Raw genomic sequence first — 20,187 nt, forward strand, 5'->3', positions numbered from 1 at the left:
ATGAGTTGAAAGCCAGCCTGGGCAACTTAATGTGACCCACCTCAAAATAAAAACTGAAGAGTGTGCGTGTATGGTAATGTGACGTGCTAAGTTCAATCCTCACTACCGGAAGAAGAAAAACAAAAACGAAAACAAAGATACATCCCAGCTCTGCCCAGACGAACTAGCTTACGATTTTGGACTGACTGCCAAATCTCTCTAAATCAAGGTCCTGTATCTCCAGAACTGGCCTGGGATCAACATTTGCATTAAGGATAATCACAACCTCTTGACATTACCCAGGGAGAGTTACGAGAGCCTTTGCTAAAGAGGTTCGTACTCAGGGCCTGGAGAGGTGGCTCGGTGGTTATGAACACGTGATGCTCTTGCAGGGCAGCACCCACACCATCTGTAACTCCAGGGGACCCAACCCCCTCCTCCAGCTTCTGTGGACCCAGGAAAGCACATGGGGCACAGACAGATACACATCTAGGCACAATATTCACATGGATTAAATAAATAAGCTTCATATTTTGAAGGCATTAAACACTTAATACTGGCTATTATTACTACTTTCACAGACAAAAATGCTTTTCAGACCACTATGATGAATAAGACAGTCACCAAAGACTAAATACTAAATACCTGACATTGAAGGATTCCTACCTATTCCCTCAGGCTCACCCTGTGGTTTGTCTACACATAGACACCAGATCAGTAATAAAGGAGCACTTTGATCTTTCAAAAACAAAATTCAGGTTTCAGAATCTGCCACTGGCCTTTACTGTGCAGCCAAGACTGCGCTCTCATAAAAACTATGGCTCCCCACCCCCTCCACTCAGTTTAATCCTGTGAATTTTGAGGAAAGTATGCCCTCTTGTGGCTATGCGTGTATTAGAACTTTCCTCATGAAAACAAAGTTCTTCAAAAAAGTTTACTAAGCTTTTTACAAATTTAAACTGTTTTTTAAAGATGTATGGTGCTGGAAAGATGGCTCAGAGGTTCAAAGCAATTGTTGCTCTTACAAAGAACCTAGGTTTGAGTGCTACCACCTACGTAGCTCACAATCGTCTCCAAAACTCCAGTTCCAAAGGACCTGATGCCCTTAGGCACTGTAGGAATGTGGTACAGACATAAATATTCAGGCAAAACATTCACACACAAACTAAATATTTGTGGGAAAAAAAATCTCTTGCCAAGATTTTTGCCACACTCTGGTTCTCTATTGCCAGCGGCACTCACTCCTTTTCCTTCCCAGGGAGCCCAGATTGGAGGGAACCGGCAAAGAGGGGCACTGGACTTCCGAAGGCCTGGAGAGAGAAGGCCCATCTTCCCAGGGATGGTTTTGTACCTGGACTGGGTCCACACCCTCCCAGATCCCTGTGCAAAGCGAGGATTGTCTTTGTTCTAATGTGTCCCACAGTGGTCCATCCAGGCCTGCCGCAGATGTTCCTGTCTCTGTCTGCAGCTGAGACCTCCCTTTGGTTAGCCCACTGCCTCACAGGCTTCTGTCCATTCCAACCACTGTACCTTGGATGTCCTGGACCTTAATCCTGGTTTTTCTTTTTTGAGACAAGTTGCACAATGATGCCTAGGCTGGCCCCTGAATTCCTGGGCTCAAACTATTCTCCTGCCTCAGCCTCCTAAGTAGCAGACTAGAGTTGTCTATGATTGTGCCTAGCACCTACTTGACTGTGTGTATGTGTGTGCATACTCACATGTGTGAACTTTACTACTTGGCTAAATCTCTGAGCTCACCTCTTTTGTCATTTTTTTTAAAGATTTACTTTATGTATGTGAGTATACTATCAGTCTTCAGACACACCAGAAGAGGGTGTCAGATCCCTTTACAGATGGTTGTGAGCCACCATGTGGTTGCTGGGAGTTGAACTCAGGACCTGTGCAAAAGTAGTCAGTGCTCTTAACCGCTGAGCCATCTCTGTAGACCCTTTGTCAACTTTTAAATTACATCTATTTGTGTGTGCACAGGTGTATGACACATAGCACATGGAGGCCAGAGGGTAGCTTTCAGGAGTTGATTCTCTTCTTCCACCATATGGGTCCCAAGGACTTAACTAAGGTCATTAGCCTTAGTGGCAAGCTCCTTTACCCTAAGCCTTCTTGCCTGTTCCTATGGCTTCTATATATTCACTGCCTAGGTATTCTCTTATGGCTTTAAAACCAATCTACTTCTTCTAAAGTAAATTGTTTATTTCAAATAGGTATTTCTAGCAGTTTCAGGACCCCCAAAATGAGCAGAAAGCACAGCATTCACACATATTCCCTTATTTCTTCTACTAAAATATTATTACATTAGCATTATTTCTTAAAAATCCATACACTTATAGCTCCTAGGTTTGGCTCTCCAGCAGTGCCTCTCCTGACTTCAGTAATTAATACAAGGATCCACTCAACTGCCCTACACATCTAATATACATTTCAGACAAGTAAACCAAACTCCCAATTCCCCTTCCCTGAAATCTGTGCTACCTCTTTGTAGGGAGCCACAGCTGCCACCCTATGTACATATATACTGAACACCTGGTTTCTGGCCAAAGCAGAGAGCATTGATAATCAAGCCATTAGTTGGAGAAGCTGAGTGCCTCCAGTTTGTGACACAAGCTGGTATGAATTTCCCGCAGCCTATTATGCTTTGCCACGTAGCTGATGCTGATTGGGACCAGGAAAAGTATTTAACCTGCGAAGGCTGGAGGTTACTAGATTCTAGTAGAGAGAGGATTATTATGAGCCAGGCGGTGGTAGCGCACGTCTGTAGTCCCAGCTACTCGGGAGGCTGAGAGGAAGATTATAGAGATACTAGATGAGGGTCATTGACTATGTAGGAGATTAGAGAGACTGCTAGAGACTACTACTAGAGAGACTAGATGAGATTAGAGATATTATTAAGTAGTAGTAAAAATAAGGGTTCCTGAATAAAATCTGCTTGGAGAAGGGCTCATGTTTGCCTCCTTATTTCCGCTGGACGGAAAGGCAGCTTACACCTCTTAACTTCTTAAAAGCTGCCAGAAGAGGGCATCATCGGATCTCATTACAGATGGTTGTGAGCCACCATATGGTTGCTGGGATTTGAACTCAGGACCTCTGGAAGAGCTGTCAGTGCTCTTAACCTCTGAGCCATCTCTCCAGTCCCCAAGGGTACTACTCTTCCTAACTGTCCACACAGCTCCCATTGACTCAGTCAGAGCCAGTGCCACGTCATCACAGAAGGTTCTACCTGAAATTCGGGAGAAATCCCACCTCCCTGGGCTACTTATGCTCACCTCTTCCCTGTGGACGAGGACATTGTTTTGCCTACCCTTGTGTTTCCAGCACCTGCTACCAAGAAATACAGCCCAGTGACCGACTGGTTAATATCAAAATAAAAGCATGTGAAAACTAGGAGTCATTTTTCAGAATGTGTATCCATGGCCTCACCTCAAAGTCATTACAGAATCCCATTTCTGAGAACTTATCAAAACCACACCCCCATGATCTCAAGTCACACCCACAAGTCAATGTTCTCAAGAACAACACTAAGTTGAAACTTGCCCAATTGGATGTGCAGAGTTTAATTTTAAACCTCAATATTCATGTTTGTTTTGAGACAACAGGGTCTTGGCATATAGCCCAGACTGGCCTTGAACTTACTCCTCCTGTTTCTGCCTCCTGGTTGTAATGATGTTTGAGACTACACCAAGAAAGTTTGTTGTGAGGATGAGTTTGAGGGATACAAGTAATTTACAGCTTATTCCCACAAATCTGTAATGTCTATGCTCTGATCTGACCCCTTCAAGAAGTCATTAGGTCACTGGGACTTTGTCCTTTAACAAAGCTCAACAAAATTAAGAGACTTAGGAACGCATCTGAATTCATTGAGTAGCGTGTTAACTACACTTTACCCACGAGATACGACAAAACACTACTTGTTGGAATGGCATCTTTACAATCAGAAGTACCCTAAGTGGCTCTGTGTAGTTTGGGAAGCCTAGAGTTTGGACCTTTGGAGGACTATGAAAGAAAGATCCCTGGCTTAGCGGTACTCTAGAGTTATGGGTGATCACCTAATGTGTGGTGGTCTGGAGAATGCATGTAGATGTCTATGAACTCAAACATTTAGGAGATGTGCAAAGTAAACAATCCTATTCACCTTGTCCTGTCCTAGAAAAACTGCCTTAAGATGAAACTGTCCACATCCTGTCACCACCAGTGCCATGGTGGGATTTTGTCCCTCGCTCTAACAAAGTACCTTTTCCTTACCAGATGCATACTAAGCTAGCAGCGGTCTCCCAAAGCTTAGGTTTTAGACTTTTCTAACAGTTTTCTACTTCCCCTGAGTGAAAAGGACTCCAGATCCAGTCCCGAGTCAACTCTAAGGCCAATGAAGTACTTTTGTGAACAGTGAAGACTTACCCGGCAAACTGAATGAAACAAACTTCCTAGTATCTTTCATGGCTGGACATTTTCTTAATTTTAGATATGCATAATGTGAATTAAAATAGAAACTACAAGGTACATATAAAATGTAAAAGCAGGCCAGGCTTAGTAGTACAAGCCTTTAGTCCCAGCACTCAGGAGGCAGAGGCAGGCAGATCTCTGAGTTCAAGACCAGCATGGTCTATAGAGGGAATACCAGGCAAGGGTACATAGGAATACCTTATCTCAGAGAAGGGGAAAAAAGGAAGAAACCAAATCACCTGGAAAAGGTAAGAACTCATCCTTCCAGTTAAAGTGAGCTTGAGCCATGTAAGCAAACTTTGCAGAGGACTTTACAATGACTCAGCAGAAGTTTATCAGGTTAGGTATGAAATCTTCCAGGATTTTTAGGGTGGGAGGTAATGTCTAAAACACATTGAGTGGCATAAGTCCTATATGGCAACTGACCACAAAAAACACATCACACACATAAACACCAGAGATGGAGGCAACACACTGGTTTCAAGTACAACACACACTCAAACATACCAAGTGCTTAGCAGTCCCATTTTAAACAACTTGTTTGAGAAACCACACACAATACCTCTCGATAAACAGCACCAGCAGGGGTTTATTTAGTGACAGTAAGGTTAATGACTCTCTCAAAACAATATAGGACAGGCCACCTGGTTTATTCAAACTGAATCTAAACCTTAGATATCTGACTCAACAGTAACATAGAAACCTTTAATGGCACAAACCCGTGTTAAACCAAAGACAGTTTAAATGAGTCTCATAAGCTCTACTATTGATGGCTGGCATCTACAACATGACAAGTGTTCAGTTCAGTTACAAATACACATTTGAGTTTCTTGCTACCAATCGTAAGCAGGTCTGAAATATGCTGTCTTATAAGGATTTCACCATGTCCCCACTGCTGCCAGTCTCCAGTAATGGTTTCTTCAGCCCTCAGAACATTTTTAGGAGTTTCTTTGACCGCCTTGCCTTGACAGGTGCATAAGAACTCAGTAAACTGACAGTATGAAGATTAACTGAGATGCCAATAGTTTTTATTGCAAGCACAGTGAGCAGAAAGAGATGTCTTCTCAGAGTGGCCACCGGGTCTGCCGTTAACTAAACCTCTGACAACCTTTCATTGGTTTAAAGCACATGAATTAGCTTCTTGTTATCAGGTGTACATCATCTCTGCCATGTGGGACATTTTCTTAGGGATATACAAGTAATACTCCATGTAGCCTGCTAGGTCCTCAATGGTCACATCATCCACATAGACACGAGCTTGCTCGGAACAGGATCGAGGAGAGCCAGACAGAGTTCTGTTGTGCAGCGACTGAGAGTAGTCCTCAAATGATCTTCGTTCTGGGGCCAAAGGAGGGACATTCTGCAGACCTGAAAAGGAATACACTTCCATATCATGCCACCTCTTACACTGGCACTCCTTGCCTACACACACACATGGCTTGCCCTGGCTTAGCTTGGAAACAGATTGAAAGTCAGAGAGATCGTTGGCCTTAAGACTTTCTTGGGAGACTTGGGTAGCATCAGAGAGCTCTTCTGTTTTACTCTCTGATGGGAGCCTCAGAACTGAACTTCTCAGAGGCTCGATGGCTGCTCCTGTGTGATTAATATCAAGAGAACTAGAGTTTTCCCCTGCGTTGAACTCTTTGGGTGTTGAAACTGCCCGTCCACTGCTGCCATCAGGTGGCTCAGTCTGGCTTCTGTGCTTAAGCTGGCTGCTGGAAGGAGATGCTGTTGTACTGCAATGTATGAACTTGGGAGGATGAAGAACAGGAGACTTAGAGCGTCTACGACGCTGGGTTCTCACTGCTCCTCGTGAAGACTTCCTTGTAGACCTAAGAGAAAAAGACAAAAGATGTGGAGACACAGAGCCCGCCCAAGAGAGCCCACATGAAAGCTAAAAACTGACTTTTGGGTTTAAGGTCATCAATGCCTCCATTTCCAAACAACCTAAGACTTTGTTTCTCAAAAAATTCAGCATCCCTTATTAGCAATCTACAGAAACAAATGAGAGAACACAATCACCCAGGCCAGACATATAGGAGACATGGCGTAGAATACTTATTTCTTCCATTCTTGGCTTGTGAGTGTGGGAGAAGCAGATAAACTGATGCAGTAAAACCAAAATGCAGTCCCATCAGCTTGAATATGGCTCCAGTACCAAGGCTAATGCTACAAAGCCACTGTGCCAGCACAGACAGACAGGGTGCCGGCGTTACAAATCATTATCACTGGTAACAGCCAACAAAAACAAACAATAAAAGTAACAGAAGTAAGAGCTGGCTCAGTCAGTAAAGTACTTGCCATGCCAGCAACCATGTAAAAATGCTGGGTGCAGTGGCAAGCACGTGTAATTCTCATGCTGGGGAAACACGAAAATCCCTGAGATTTGCTGTTCAGCCAGTCCAGCTAGGTATGAGGAGCACCAGATTCAAAGACCTCAACCTCAAAAAACCAAAGAAACAAAAAACAGCAGAGGGGTGAGCAACTGAGGAAGACAAACAGTACACAACCCCTAGCCTTCACATGTGAGTGAGCATGCATATGCATGAGCACACAGACCCACACAAACTCAAACACAGGATTTAGTGTGCCATGTTCTAGAAACTGAGAATTTTTAAGTGCACTATAGAGCAAACATTTAAATAAACATTTAAATAAAAAAGCTGAATGAAGAAAAGAGACTTAAAAATCACCAAGCACATTAGAAAACAAGAGGAGGAAAAAGAAGAGGAGGAGGAGGAAGATGAAGACCACGATGCAGAAGCGGCAGCAGCAGACAGGACTTTAAAACAGTTTTTAAAAAAACAACCTATTTTATTTGGGGGAGGCATTGGCATGCATGTGCCAGGGTGCATGCATGACAGATATCTTTTGGGAGTTAGTTCTCTCCTTACACCATGTGGAACCCAGAAATTGAACTCAGAGCTGCATTTATAGCAGCACTGAAGCACCTTTACCCAGTTCATGGCCCCGATAAAGAACTTTAAAAAATGAAAAGCAAAAAAGATGTGGTGGCACACACATTTAATCCCAGCACTCTGGGAGACAGGTAAGCAGATCTCCAAATTTAAGGCCAACCTTGGCTACATAGTGCCACGGACGGGATTTCTTGCGGGGTCCCTGTTCCGCGGGACGAGGAGTTCTGGTCAGGTGGGCACGGGATTCGGCTTTGACAAACAGACTACACACGGGTGGTGTAAAATCTGAGTGTATTTCTTTTAAAAATGGCATGAGGCTTTTACAATCATTGCAAAAGAGAAATGAAAAATCTGGCAGCTCAACAGTTGAGGTACCTCTGAGGCTATCTGAAACATACTGGGTCTAAAGCAGCAGCTATCTCCTCTGAACTGGTGCTGCATCCCCCGGGCCCAAGTGCTCTGGGCCCAGGGGAATGCGTGTGCATGAATCTGAGTCCTAGCCCATCTAAGTTCTAGTGCTAGTCTTGCATGTGAGTCCAGGTCCTTCTTCTTCCAGTCCTAGTGCTAGACTGAAGTCACGTAGACAAGCGACCCCCACATCCAAGGTCACCTGACTTCTAAAAGCCAGGTGTAGAGCAGGAGGAAGAGGGGTAGAGCCCTCTCTGTTGAGGTATTCTTATGCTAATTCTTTGGTTCTTGCTAGAGGCAGGCAGAGGAGAATCTCAACCTAACTCTTTCAGCTAATGTCTTAGAGTGAGAGAAACCTTTCAATTACTCTCTAGTACTTAAAACATTAAACTAAGATAGTTGGAAACATTGGTGAAGGTCAGAAAACAATGTCCGAATTTTCTCTTGCTAGCTGTAAGAATATGATATCTTGGTGAGTTCCTAGCACACAAGTACGAAGACATATCTGGGCCACCTCTGAGTTTGGGGTGCCAGGCAACAATGCGGAGGCAGGAGGCTGACTTTCCTTGAAGTTTTCGCCTCAAATACCGCCATCATGCAAGTGTGTGTGACAACATAGAAAATTACAGAACTGCCAGGACTACATTAAAACAAATAGGCCGGGCAGCAGTGGCACACACCTTTAATCCCAGCATTTGGGAGGCAGAGGCAGGCGGATTTCTGAGTTCGAGGCCAGCCTGGTCTACAGAGTGAGTTCCAGGACAGCCAGGGCTACACAGACAAACCCTGTCTCAAAAAAACACAAAAAACAACAACAAAAAAAACCAAAACAAAACAAGCAAACAACTGTCTCAAGTGGGGTCGATGGGGAAGGAGGGAAGAGAGGGAGGGTTGGGTGGGGAAATCAATTAGACAGGAAACACACACTTGTAACTCCAGCCCCGAGGAAGTGAAGTGGATGGAGGAATTGTAAATCGAAGGTCAGCCTGAGTTACAATTAGAAATACAAATTACAAATAGAAAAGGAAAGGAAAATAAAACTATATTTGGAATTAAATAAAACAGACTAAATAAAATACTATGAGAACTACTGACAGGAAGATAAATCCATTTATAACAAAGGTCAGCAGACTGCAACCTGTAGGGCAACTTAGATTTGTCCCTCTACTTGCTTCATTTGCTAGAGTGGAGCTTGGGTCAAGCCAGAACCTCACACATGTTCAGCATATGCTTTGCCTGTCTAGTTTTTGTATAGCCTGTGAACCCAGCTCTTCAATGGGCTACAACTGTGAACTATGGAGATGAGGATAGGGTGACCCTTATTCCTCTTTTTCCTCTCCATTCTCTCTCACGTTTTGGGACCACTTAGCCACACCACCTACAAGTTGGACATTGAGAAGTAGCATCTTAGTTCAAGAATCCAACCAGGGACAGGGGAGATGACTCAATGAGTAATTGTTTCACAAATCTAATAGCCTGAGTTCAATCCCTAGAACCTACAGTGGACACAGAGAACCAACTCCCCAGAACTGTACTGTGACTCCCAAATGTGCGCTGTGGTACATACCCACATCTGTGTATATATACACACACAAGTGATAATATGAAACATCCAAAAGCACCATGGAATCTGGAGGGTAGATGAACACACTAGGAGAGCTGGGTCTATTTCAGACAGAGTAAGGGATAAAACAGAGTAAAGAGGGTGCCCTTTACCACACACTCTAGCAGAACCCCCACCAGGGTGATCACTTCATCTTGAAACTGCCTCAGCAACTGAAGTGCCAGGATGACAGCGCAACAGCAGTGAAGAGCCTTCTCTTCGGTAAGCTCCTACCCAATATTCTTGGCTTTGGCCCCTTGGGTCTATCTATCTATCCCTCTCTTCCTAATCCCCTGCCACCTGTTTTTTGTTTTTGTTTTTTTGAGACAGTGTCTCACTGTAAATTAAGGCAGATCTAAAACTGGAAACTCTCAGTCTTTCAAAAGCTGGGGTTACAGGTGTGTTTACTATTTTATAAAAGGTCTGCTAACCTGTGGCCTAAAAGGTACTAGAGAAAAGGAAAAAAATCATGTAAAAGTAGTCAAACAGAAGAGCTCTACATTTAGAATCTGTTTTAAGAATAAAGAGAGCAAGCTGGGTGGTGATGGTACACACCTTTAATCCCAGCACTTGTGAGACAAGTGGATCTCTGAGTTCAAGGCCAGCCTGATCTACAGAGTGAGTTCCAGGACAGCAGGGCTACACAGAAAAACCCTATCTTAAAAAAAACAAAAAAGAGAATAAAGAGAAGTCTGGGCAACCTAGCTTAGCTGTGGAATGACCTAGATTCAAGCTCCAGTATCACAGAGGAAGAGGAACCGACAATGAGAAGATGTGATTGAAGAGATCATGGCAAAGGCCTTCGACAGCAGCACAGTGAAGCCAGAAGACAACAAACAAGAGCTAGAACTGTCAACCCAGAAACAACTTCAGATCCAACCAATCTATAGCTTCCAAAACAAGGATGAAATAAAGGCACTCTCAGATAAAGCAAAATATATTTGTCACCAAACTTGGGGTCACAATCTATGCCTAAGAAGCTAGGCTCTATCCTCAAGAAACAATTAAAATAGACAAATAGTAAAGACCAGAAATTGATATTTATTCAATGTGGCTAGATTGGGAAGAGGGGCAAAGTATTTACCAACAGGACACAATCTTCTATAATTCCAGAGATAACCATTCCCAACTGTTTGCAGTGCTGGGGAATGAAGAGACAAGGAGGGCTGTCATACCCTAGGCAAACTCCACCACGAGCTTCTGGACAGCCCAAGGAAAACCACTCAATGCACCCTGCACAGAGCAATGTAAAGCCTTATTTACCAACAGACTTTCACCAAATGAACTATTTAGAACTAGAAAAGTAGTTGTATGTAGCAGGTTCTAGAGTACAAGAACTGAAGGCAAAGAAACTAAAATTGCAATTATTAAACAAATTAACACACTAGTAATAACAACAAAAACTAACCCATGGGATTAAAAGTAAAAGCAAGATCAGTATATTGAGTAATCACATCATGGAAGACAGGCAATTGAATAAGTACTAAAAGGGTTTATAATGTTAACTTTTGGTCTTTATTAAAAGCTTATGGCTTCAAAGCCAACTACTTTTTAAAAAGATGATAAATACCTTCTAAATTAGTAGAGGCAAAAAATTTTTTTCAAATCATTTTGTAAAAGATGAATAAAGGGCAGTAGGTAATAAGGTAAGGATACAGAAAAACCCTAACAACAGTGGCACGGTTCCTGATGCATAGGCAAAGGAGAACTGGCCAGGAGGTCAAAGCTAGCTAGGGCTACACAGTGTACTTTAAACCAGCCTGGGCTATAGAGTGAGACCTCATGTCTCAAAAAAAGTTATAAAATAAATTAAAATGGCAGAAGTGCAAATACACCAATTATTAAAACAAATACACTAGGGCTGGCGAGATGGCTCAGTGGGTAAGAGCACTGACTGCTCTTCCGAAGGTCCTGAGTTCGGATCCCAGTATCCACATGGTGGCTCACAACCACATGTAATGAGATCTGACGCCCTCTTCTGGTGCGTCTGAAGGCAGCTACAGTGAATTACGACAGTGAGCGGGCTGAAGCAGGCAGTGCCTGAGCAAGTCCTGAGTTCAATTCCCAGCAGCCACACACATGATGGCTGACGGCCCTCTGTACAGCTACAGTGTTCTCATACACATAAAATAAATAAAATAAATTAAAAAAAAACACTAAACTCAGCAAATTAAAAAAAAAAAAAAACTCAATGGACTGAATAAAGCAGAATCAAGCCACATGCTATTTATGTGACCCACCAGCAATTTAAAAGCAAAATGATTAAAAGGCCAGGAAAGAAATACACTGTTCACATGCTGGCAGAAATTGAGACTCCTAACACTAACTTCAGACCAGACATCGCAGACCTTGGGACAAAAGCTACTACTGTACTGTATGATGATAAGGCTGGGGGTGTAGCTTGTCTGCCATGCAACAGCAGAAACAAAGCCAAGACACAGAAAATGTCTCAGTAAACTCATTTTTAAAAACTATGAAGTCAGGCATGGTGGCTCAGGCTTATAATTCCAGAAACTGGGAAGCTATCTGAGGCCAGATTGAGCTATATAGTAAGTTAATGGCCAAATTGGGCCAGGGAGTGGAGTGTCTGAGAAAAATCATTGGGTCTTACAATGTTGGATCACAGCATACTCTCTTCCTGGACACTTGGGAAAGAAAACCCAATCCTAAATTACTCAATGTGGTGGTTTAAATGAAAACAGCCCCCATAAGCTCATGTGTTTGAATATTTGGTCCCCTGTTGGTGGAACAGTCTGAAAAGATTAGAAATTATGGTCTTCTCAGAGGTGTGTCACTGGAGGTGGGCCGTGGTTTCAAAGGTCCACACCACTGCCAGTGCCTCTCTTCCTCACACTTGTGTTTCAAGGAGTGTGCTCTCAGCTATCACCCCAGCACTATGCCCGCCTGCCAGTCTACCACATTCCCTGCCACGATGGACATGGACTCCAATCTCTGAAACTGTGAGCCCCAAATAAACTCGTTCTTCTATCAGCTGTCGTGGCCATGGCATCTCTTTACAACAGAAAATAAATGAGACAAAAGTCTAAGGAGGCTGGGCGGTGGTGGCGCATGCCTTTAATCCCAGCACTTGGGAGGCGGAGGCAGAGGCAGGCAGATTTCTGAGTTCGAGGCCAGCCTGGTCTACAGAGTGAGTTCCAGGACAGCCAGGACTACACAGAGAAACCCTGTCTCGAAAAACCAAAAAATAGCATTTGCTTCTCTTACAGAGAACCCAAGCAGCTCACATCTTCCTTGTAAATCCAGTTCCAGGGATCCAACACTGTCTCTAGCCTGCACAGGCACATACATATACAAAAAAGCATGCAAACACATACACATGCAAATAAGCAGGCACCCATTTAAAGCCCAAAACATAACAATCTTCTGCATAGGATGCTCTTACCCAAGCCAAAAGAGATAGCTTAGAATAAAGATCCTTAACCTAAGCCTGACAATCAGAGTTTGATCCCTGAAACATATGTGGTGGAGAACTAAGTCTCAAAAGTTGTCCTTTGATTTCTATACACATTCCATGGAAGGTACCACACCCCAAATAAGTAATTGTAATTAAAAGGGAAGGGGGACCCTCTTACCCATGCCAACTGTCTTTAGATGCACACATGGCTTTTGGTTTGGTGTCATCTGCTGCTGTCCTGACTGATGCTCTGACACTTGTGCCTTCTCCAACGGACAGAGAGATGATGGACCTAAGGACAAGAAGAACAAAGTTTACCGTGGAAAGCTACATCACTTTCCACAGTAGGACACTTTCCACCCTCATTAACCCTAATACAACTTTGAATGACACCTTTATTTTCTTTCTAGTTTACACTTCTCAAAATTTAGCTTTGAGCAGGGCACAGTGGCATATACTTTTAATCCCAGCACTCAGGAGGCAGAGGCAGTTGGGTCTTTGAATTCAAGGTCACCCTGGTCTACAAAACAAGTTCCACAAGAGAATCACAGAGGAGCAGAGAAAGCACATGTTTGAATTATTGTAAGAGAAACCATGGTAAATGCCAGTGTGCGGTGTAGTGTGAGCTTATAATCACAAAGCTGGGTAGGGGAAACAGTTACACAGACCGAAATCCTAATCTCAAAAACAAATAAACAAATAAGAAAACAAATAGAAAAATTTAGCTTTTTGTTTGTTTGGTTTTTTTTTGAGACAAGAGTTTCTCTGTATATCCCTGGCTGTCCTGGAACTCACTCTGTAGACCAGGCTGGCCTCAAACTCAGAAATCCACCTGCCTCTGCCTCCCAAGTTCCAGGATTAAAGGTATGTGCCACCACTGCCAAAAATTTAGCTTTTAATGAAAAATTGCCTCCAAAATCAAACTGAAAAGATCCCTAAAAACCCATGGTTGCAAGATCATAAGCCAGAGAATAATCTGTTCGTGTAACCAGCAATGGGCTATTAATAGATTTTCAGGCTGTTTATCTGGGGCACATCAAGCCTTCTATGTTCAGGGAGAATGCTAATGACACTGCCATTCTTTCACCTACGAAAGCATAGACATAGGAACTAAGTTTAGGAGCCTAACATGAAGAGTCAAATCAACTAGCAAAGGATGATGCTTTTGAGTATTTTACAACTTTTAAAAAAGATATTCTTATTTTTGCAATTAGTAAATCTGAAATGTTACTCAGTTAAATCTTTAAAAGTATAAAAAGTACTATGGCTTCCCATGGAACATTTTTTAAAATTATAAACGACAACCACCTGTATCAAGACTACCAACATAAGCATTTTGATATAAGTCCTTCCAAAATATACACAACACAAGAGCCTGAGTTTGAACCCCAGAATTAACATTAAGAAGCCCAAGTGCAGTAGTGTGTGCTTGTAATCACAGAGCTGGTTGGGGGGTGGGGGGGACAGGATCCAGGGTCTCACTGGCCAGCCAGCATAGCCTACTTGGCAAGCTCCAGGCTAATGAGACAGTTTGTCTTTAAAAACAAACAAAAGCCGGGCAGTGATGGCGCATGCCTTTAATCCCAGCACTTGGGAGGCAGAGGCAGGTGGATTTCTAAGTTCAAGGCCAGCCTGGTCTACAGAGTGAGTTCCAGGACAGCCAGGGCTACACAGAGAAACCCTGTCTTGAAAAAAAAAACAAAAAACAAACAAACAAACAAAAAAACCCAAAAAACAAAAAACAGATGGATAGCACCTATGGAATAGTATTCCATATTGTCTTGTCTCCACATACACGTACACACACACACACACACAATTTTATACATACATACATACATACATACACACATACACATAGCCAAATATGGTAGTGCCTGATTGTAATTCTAGAAGCAGTGGCAAAAGGACTAAAGGAAATCCAGCCTAGGCCACATACATAGAAAGCTGCAGGCCAGCCTGGGCTACCTAGTAAGACCCTGTCGTAACCTCATCCCTAGAAATATAAGGACAAAGAACTTTTAATGACATGACAGCATGTTTGAATTATCGTTAAGAGACACTATGGTAAATGCTGGCGTATGGCATGACCTAAAACACTATCCCGCAATCCCAACACTCAGGAGGCTGAGGAGGATCACAAGCCTGGAATCAGCCTGGGTAAACAGACAGACCTTGTTCATGTCTCAGAAAAAAACAACAAATAAAAAAAACACCATATACAGCCTTACATATAAAAGACCTAGAGATTAAAATAAATTTTATTTCTTATCCTTTTTTTATAAAATATTTTATAGTCAAATTAAAGGTTTATTGATTTATAACAAATACAAAGACATTTGTTCTGATAAAACAAATACCACTGAAAATCAAAACCTGTTGAACAGGATCATGCTAAATTCCTGGTAAAGCTTAATGAGTCAGACCTCGACAGTCCCTTCAGCGGGGGGGATGCATGACAACAGTATGAAAGAGACACATACTCTGCATAGACTCTCCAAGTCTTATTCTGCTTAGTCACACTAATTACTCATCCCTTCTCAAATATTCTCTACCGTTCCTCCTATAATTCTAATAAAGGCATATCACATGCTACAAGTATGTAATTTCTTTAGAAAGTATATTTTGTTATTATTTCTATCTGTGAATGTGTATGTGCTTTTGAGTACAACTCTCAGTAGAAGCCAGAGGCACAGTATCTCCTTGGAGCTGTAGTTATAAATAGCTAAAGACGTAGGTGCTGGGAGCTGAACTTTGGTCTTCTGCAAGAGCAGTAAGAACATGCTCTTCACCATTGACCCCTGTCTCAAATATGTAATTTACAACCATAAAAAACTGCATGGATATTTTGCAAGGCATTTTATAATGGCCATCAGTAGCTTAATTTTATTTTTAGCTTAATTAATTTTATATTCCAATTTTCTTTTCTTTGTGAAATAGGGTCTCTTTATGTAACCCTAGCTGTCCTGAAACTCCCTATGTAGACCAGATTGGTCTCATAACACAGAGATCTGCCTGCTTTTCTGAGTACTGGGATTAAAATTATGTGTCACAGCCAGGTAGTGGTGGCGCACACCTTTAATCCTAGCTCTTGGGGGGCAGAGGCAGGCGGATTTCTGAGTTTGAGGTCATTCTGGTCTACAGAGTGAGTTCCAGGACAGCCAGGGCTATACAGAAAAACCCTGTCTCAAAAAGCAAAACAAACAAACAAAAAATTGTGTGCCACAATACAGAGGCTTACATTTCAATTTCTTAAAACATAAGGGAGAAGTATGCATCTGAAGAGTTACTTATATGTTTATATACTAGAGGATTTATATGCATGTATGTGTATATTTCTAGAGTTTAAAATTTAAAAGTCACTTATATACCAAAAATCACAAAGAATATATTAAAACCACAATCTAGAGTTATGTTTTTCCACTTCATTCCCTTTTCTCAAAAGGTTTATCATAGGCTAGGAGATACAGCTCAGCAGAACAACACTTAGTTACCATGAGCCAGATCCCCAGTTCTATCCACAGGACAGAGTACCTCCATCAAAGACAAAAAGACAACAGCAACAATAAAAAGTTGGGAATGGTGGTCCATGGTTATAATGCCAGCATTCAGAAGACTGAGAAAAAAGGATGATAATTAGGAAGCCAGACTGGGATACATAGTAAGACCTTCTCTCAAAAGCCCAAAACAAAAGAGTGTACAGATATGTCAAAAACCGTGCTGAGACACCACTGGGAAAATGACACTTTTCTAAAGTACCATGGATGCAAACTTGAGCATCTTAGCATCCCCTGAGCAGCATCTAGTAGCATAAATACTTTAGGGTAAGCCAGAAACAGTACTTGTCACAAGAAGGCAGCTATTAGCATCTATTTTGTTTCTAGTTTGTAAAATATTTCCATGCTGTCTGCAATGGACCACATGAACGAATGGCTAAGAACAGGTACTGGAACAAGACTATAACCTCTACCAGTAGAAAGTGACCTAATTTTGTGAGCAGCCTCTAAACTAAGATGACAGCAATGTCTGTCTTCTAAGATAGCCGAGAGGGTTGAATGTGTTCCAAGTACTTACTACTCAGGGCAGGAGTGAAATACTAGTGACTAGAACTACTAATACTGTAATGCTTAACTTGAGCTTTCAGTGCTCAGTTTGCACTCATTAAAAAAAATATTCATCAACACAAGATTTCATCTGGCTTAGGGCCAGAAGAACTAGCATAAGAGATCTATCTGCACAAATTTTTAAAGGGTGAAATAATACTTAAGACAGCAGCTGGTCTGCAGATGTTCCAATTAGTTTGGCCAAAGGCTCTAAGACTACTGATCTTGGTGACAGACCCCTACTGAATACAGATTTCCATAGACAGATTTAACAAATAGAGACTGTGAAATCAAGAATGTCTTCATAGATCTTTAGTGGGCCAATTCACTTTTAGTAAAAAAATAAAAAAGACAGTGATTCCCTTGCAGCATATGAGAATTCCCTGGTGAGATACTTGATTTGACATTTAACATTAAAATAGAAAAGGAAGTTAAGGAAAACCAAAACACTCCACCTTAGAGGAAAATGAACTGCTGCTTTTCAAATATTTACACAGAATAGACAAGACAAGACATTACCATTTACATACCCTAGGATGAACAAAGAAGTGACAAGAATAATGTTTTAAACAAAAAGACTATTTAAGTCCAGGAAATAATAATCCCAGATCACACACTACTCGTTCAATTACCCTGCTGCATCCACCCTTAGTTTCTTGAAGGCAGTTTGCAGGCTTTCTTCCTCTCCGTCCTTGGCTTCGGATTTCATTGTGAAGGTTTCTGTACGCCTACTGATGTTCCCTCCCGTTAATACTAAAAAGGAAATAAGAATAGTGAAAATCAGTAGGATTAATAGTATATTTCCTTACACAATTACTGTTGGGGAGAAACATCTTTTTATTTCTAAGCAGCAGGTTACATATAGAGCTTATCATGCATGCCCAAGCACACACATACACCTTGTATTTGTCAGGGTTCTCTAGAGTCACAGAACTTATGGGTAGTCTCTATATAGTAAGGCAATTTGTTGATGACGTAGTCTAAGGATCTAGCAGTTGCTCAGTCCCACAAGGCAAGCGGGTGAAGAAGAGAATCTTTTTTCTTTTATTTAATGTCCTCATGTAGGTCTCCAGCAGAAGGTGTGGCCCAGATTAAAGGTGTGTGCCGCCAGCCTGGATCTGGAACAGTTTTGTACCAGATGACCTTGAACTCAGAGATCTCTTTGTCTTACTCTCCTGGGATTTACAAGCACTATGTCTCAAGATCTCCACGCGAAGATCCAGGTCAGAAACTTGTATCTCCCAGCCACAAGAGCAGGATCACAGGTGAGCCTTCCAATACTAAATTGTAGTTCATTCTAGAGACACAAACCACCAGTATTCAAACCACCTAAATAGTTAATGCTTAACTATTAAAAGTAAGTTAAAACTCTTAGTTTTGGAAACAAAATCTAAGAACTATGTTTCAGGCTATTGAATGAGGGGAGAAAAGCTCCTGGCTGTACGTGCCTAGAAACCTATGGACCAAATTACCATCAGAGACAAGAGAAAGCTCTAACTACAACACTGATTACTGAAAATGCTGTTGAGTATCTGTCTAGTCTGATCCTAACAATTATAAGTATGATTTTTTATGACACATCATTTGTACAAAGCAATTTTAACCAATGTATCAGCATACATGAAGAACCATATGTTAAAACAGGAATAAAGACCGGTCATTGCTGGTTACTTTATACTCTATCTACCCCTCTGACCAAAAACTAGTAAGCTTTGGGTACTGTAGTTATTACACAAGAAAGGATAATGCTTATACTCAAAAACAGGTAAAGAACAAAGAAGAACTTCTCTTTAGTTAGAAGTAGGAAAGAAATTCATAGAATACTGTTCTGCAAATATGACTCCATGTACTCTCCTCTTAACCAACTAGTTTGACTACTGAAAGTCTCATTTTCTGCTACTCTGATTTTCCATTTCAACCAAGGAAGGATCATCAACTCAAACACAAATTCTCAAATCTAATCTTCAAGTCACCAAAGTACTAAATCTTGAACAAATAAACACACCAGTATCCAAAAGGGGAGAGTGAGGAGGAAAAAAAGAAAACTATATTTTTTTAAGCCAAGGATATACTTTACCTTTATATCTAACCTGGTACCCCCTAACCCCCACCCCACCCCACCCCACCCACCCCCAGGCACTCTCAGAGAGAGCAGTGCCTCTCTGTGGACCTTTAGGTACTGATTCTAGATCAGCTTATTTCTCAGAAGAGAGTTATATGTTATTATGAGACCTCTAATGTTCCAAAGGTCAAGATGTCACAATGTTTGACATTTGTGTGTATGTTCAGCCTCAAAAGAACTTAACTAGCTTTCACTTCAGTATCAGAAGACAACAAACCCACTCTCCCAAATATGTGGTTTATTTAATCGGGTCATAAACACAAGGAAACCTCATCCACATGACTGCAAGTTTCACTGGTCTCTAATTCTTCACAGGAATAGGATTCCTCCAACTACAGAATATATACTAAGCAGAGGGCTAAGTTCTGGTATGTCTGGAGCTCCCATATCTACAAAGTTCTATCACAAGTTGTAAGCAGTTTCTTTTTGCTACCACAACTCCACGAAAGCTGGATTTGTAAGGACTGATGAGATGGCTCAAAGAGTAAGGGTGAATGGCCACTGAGCCTGCCCACCTGGGCTTGTTTCCTAGAACCTAAGTAACAGAAGGAAACAAGTACCCAAGTTGCACTCTGCCCTTCATATAAAACACTCATACACATAATACAAGTCAAAAAAATTAACAGTGTGGTTTATAGTTAGTTCTCTCAATCTGACTTGTGTGGCAATCAGTCAATATTTAAGTACACACTAAGCCACATGTACACTGGTAAACACCACAGGCAGAAATCCATTCCTTTCACAAGTACTTCTAGGATTCCTAGTACTACCTTGGATGCCACAACAGAGGCTGAACTGAATACAGGGGTCCTGGGAACCAACCCCATTTCAGCAGGGAGGGCATCTCACTCCTACCCTCCAGGACTCAAACTTGGCTAAGAAGCTTCCCAGCTAAGCCTCACAACTTCTAATTACACAGTGCTGACTTAATAGTATGGCAGGTGACCACCCTAGATGTTAATACAAACTTAGCATTCCTGTTGAAACACTAACAGATATATCATTAAAAACCCCAACAGTCCAAAATAAAAACCTGGCTGCAAACCAAAAGCTCTGAGACTAACTTGTATCGCCTAACTTGTTTTCAAACTTCCACCATTGTGATTGCTCATGTTTTTCTTTAGTTACTTGTTTAACCCAGAGCAAAGGTGAGTATCTTAGGCTTAACCTCGGGGGGGGGGGGG

At 41.8% G+C, this 20,187-nt stretch overlaps 1 protein-coding gene across 2 annotated transcripts in view; it reads right to left on the reverse strand.

Moving 5' to 3' along the window:
• Window positions 1–4,997: 4,997 nt before the first annotated feature.
• The window catches only part of Oser1 (oxidative stress responsive serine rich 1), a 16,462-nt gene continuing 1,272 nt past the window's right edge, over window positions 4,998–20,187 (reverse strand). Inside the window, exons 1-4 of one of the 2 annotated variants that reach the window (XM_031372669.1) lie at window positions 18,959–19,064; window positions 17,514–17,634; window positions 12,957–13,070; window positions 4,998–6,266 (exon numbers count right to left, since the gene is read on the reverse strand). In XM_031372669.1, coding sequence (XP_031228529.1) covers window positions 5,582–6,266; window positions 12,957–13,070; window positions 17,514–17,590 — 876 coding nt within the window. In that variant the 5' untranslated portion in view covers window positions 17,591–17,634; window positions 18,959–19,064 and the 3' untranslated portion in view covers window positions 4,998–5,581. Of the gene's footprint in view, window positions 6,267–12,956; window positions 13,071–17,513; window positions 17,635–18,958; window positions 19,065–20,187 lie in introns of those variants that run through there. The other variant, XM_031372668.1, reaches the window with a different exon arrangement.

This window comes from Mastomys coucha, unplaced genomic scaffold (assembly GCF_008632895.1).
Source record: "Mastomys coucha isolate ucsf_1 unplaced genomic scaffold, UCSF_Mcou_1 pScaffold15, whole genome shotgun sequence".
NCBI classification, from domain to species: domain Eukaryota; kingdom Metazoa; phylum Chordata; class Mammalia; order Rodentia; family Muridae; genus Mastomys; species Mastomys coucha.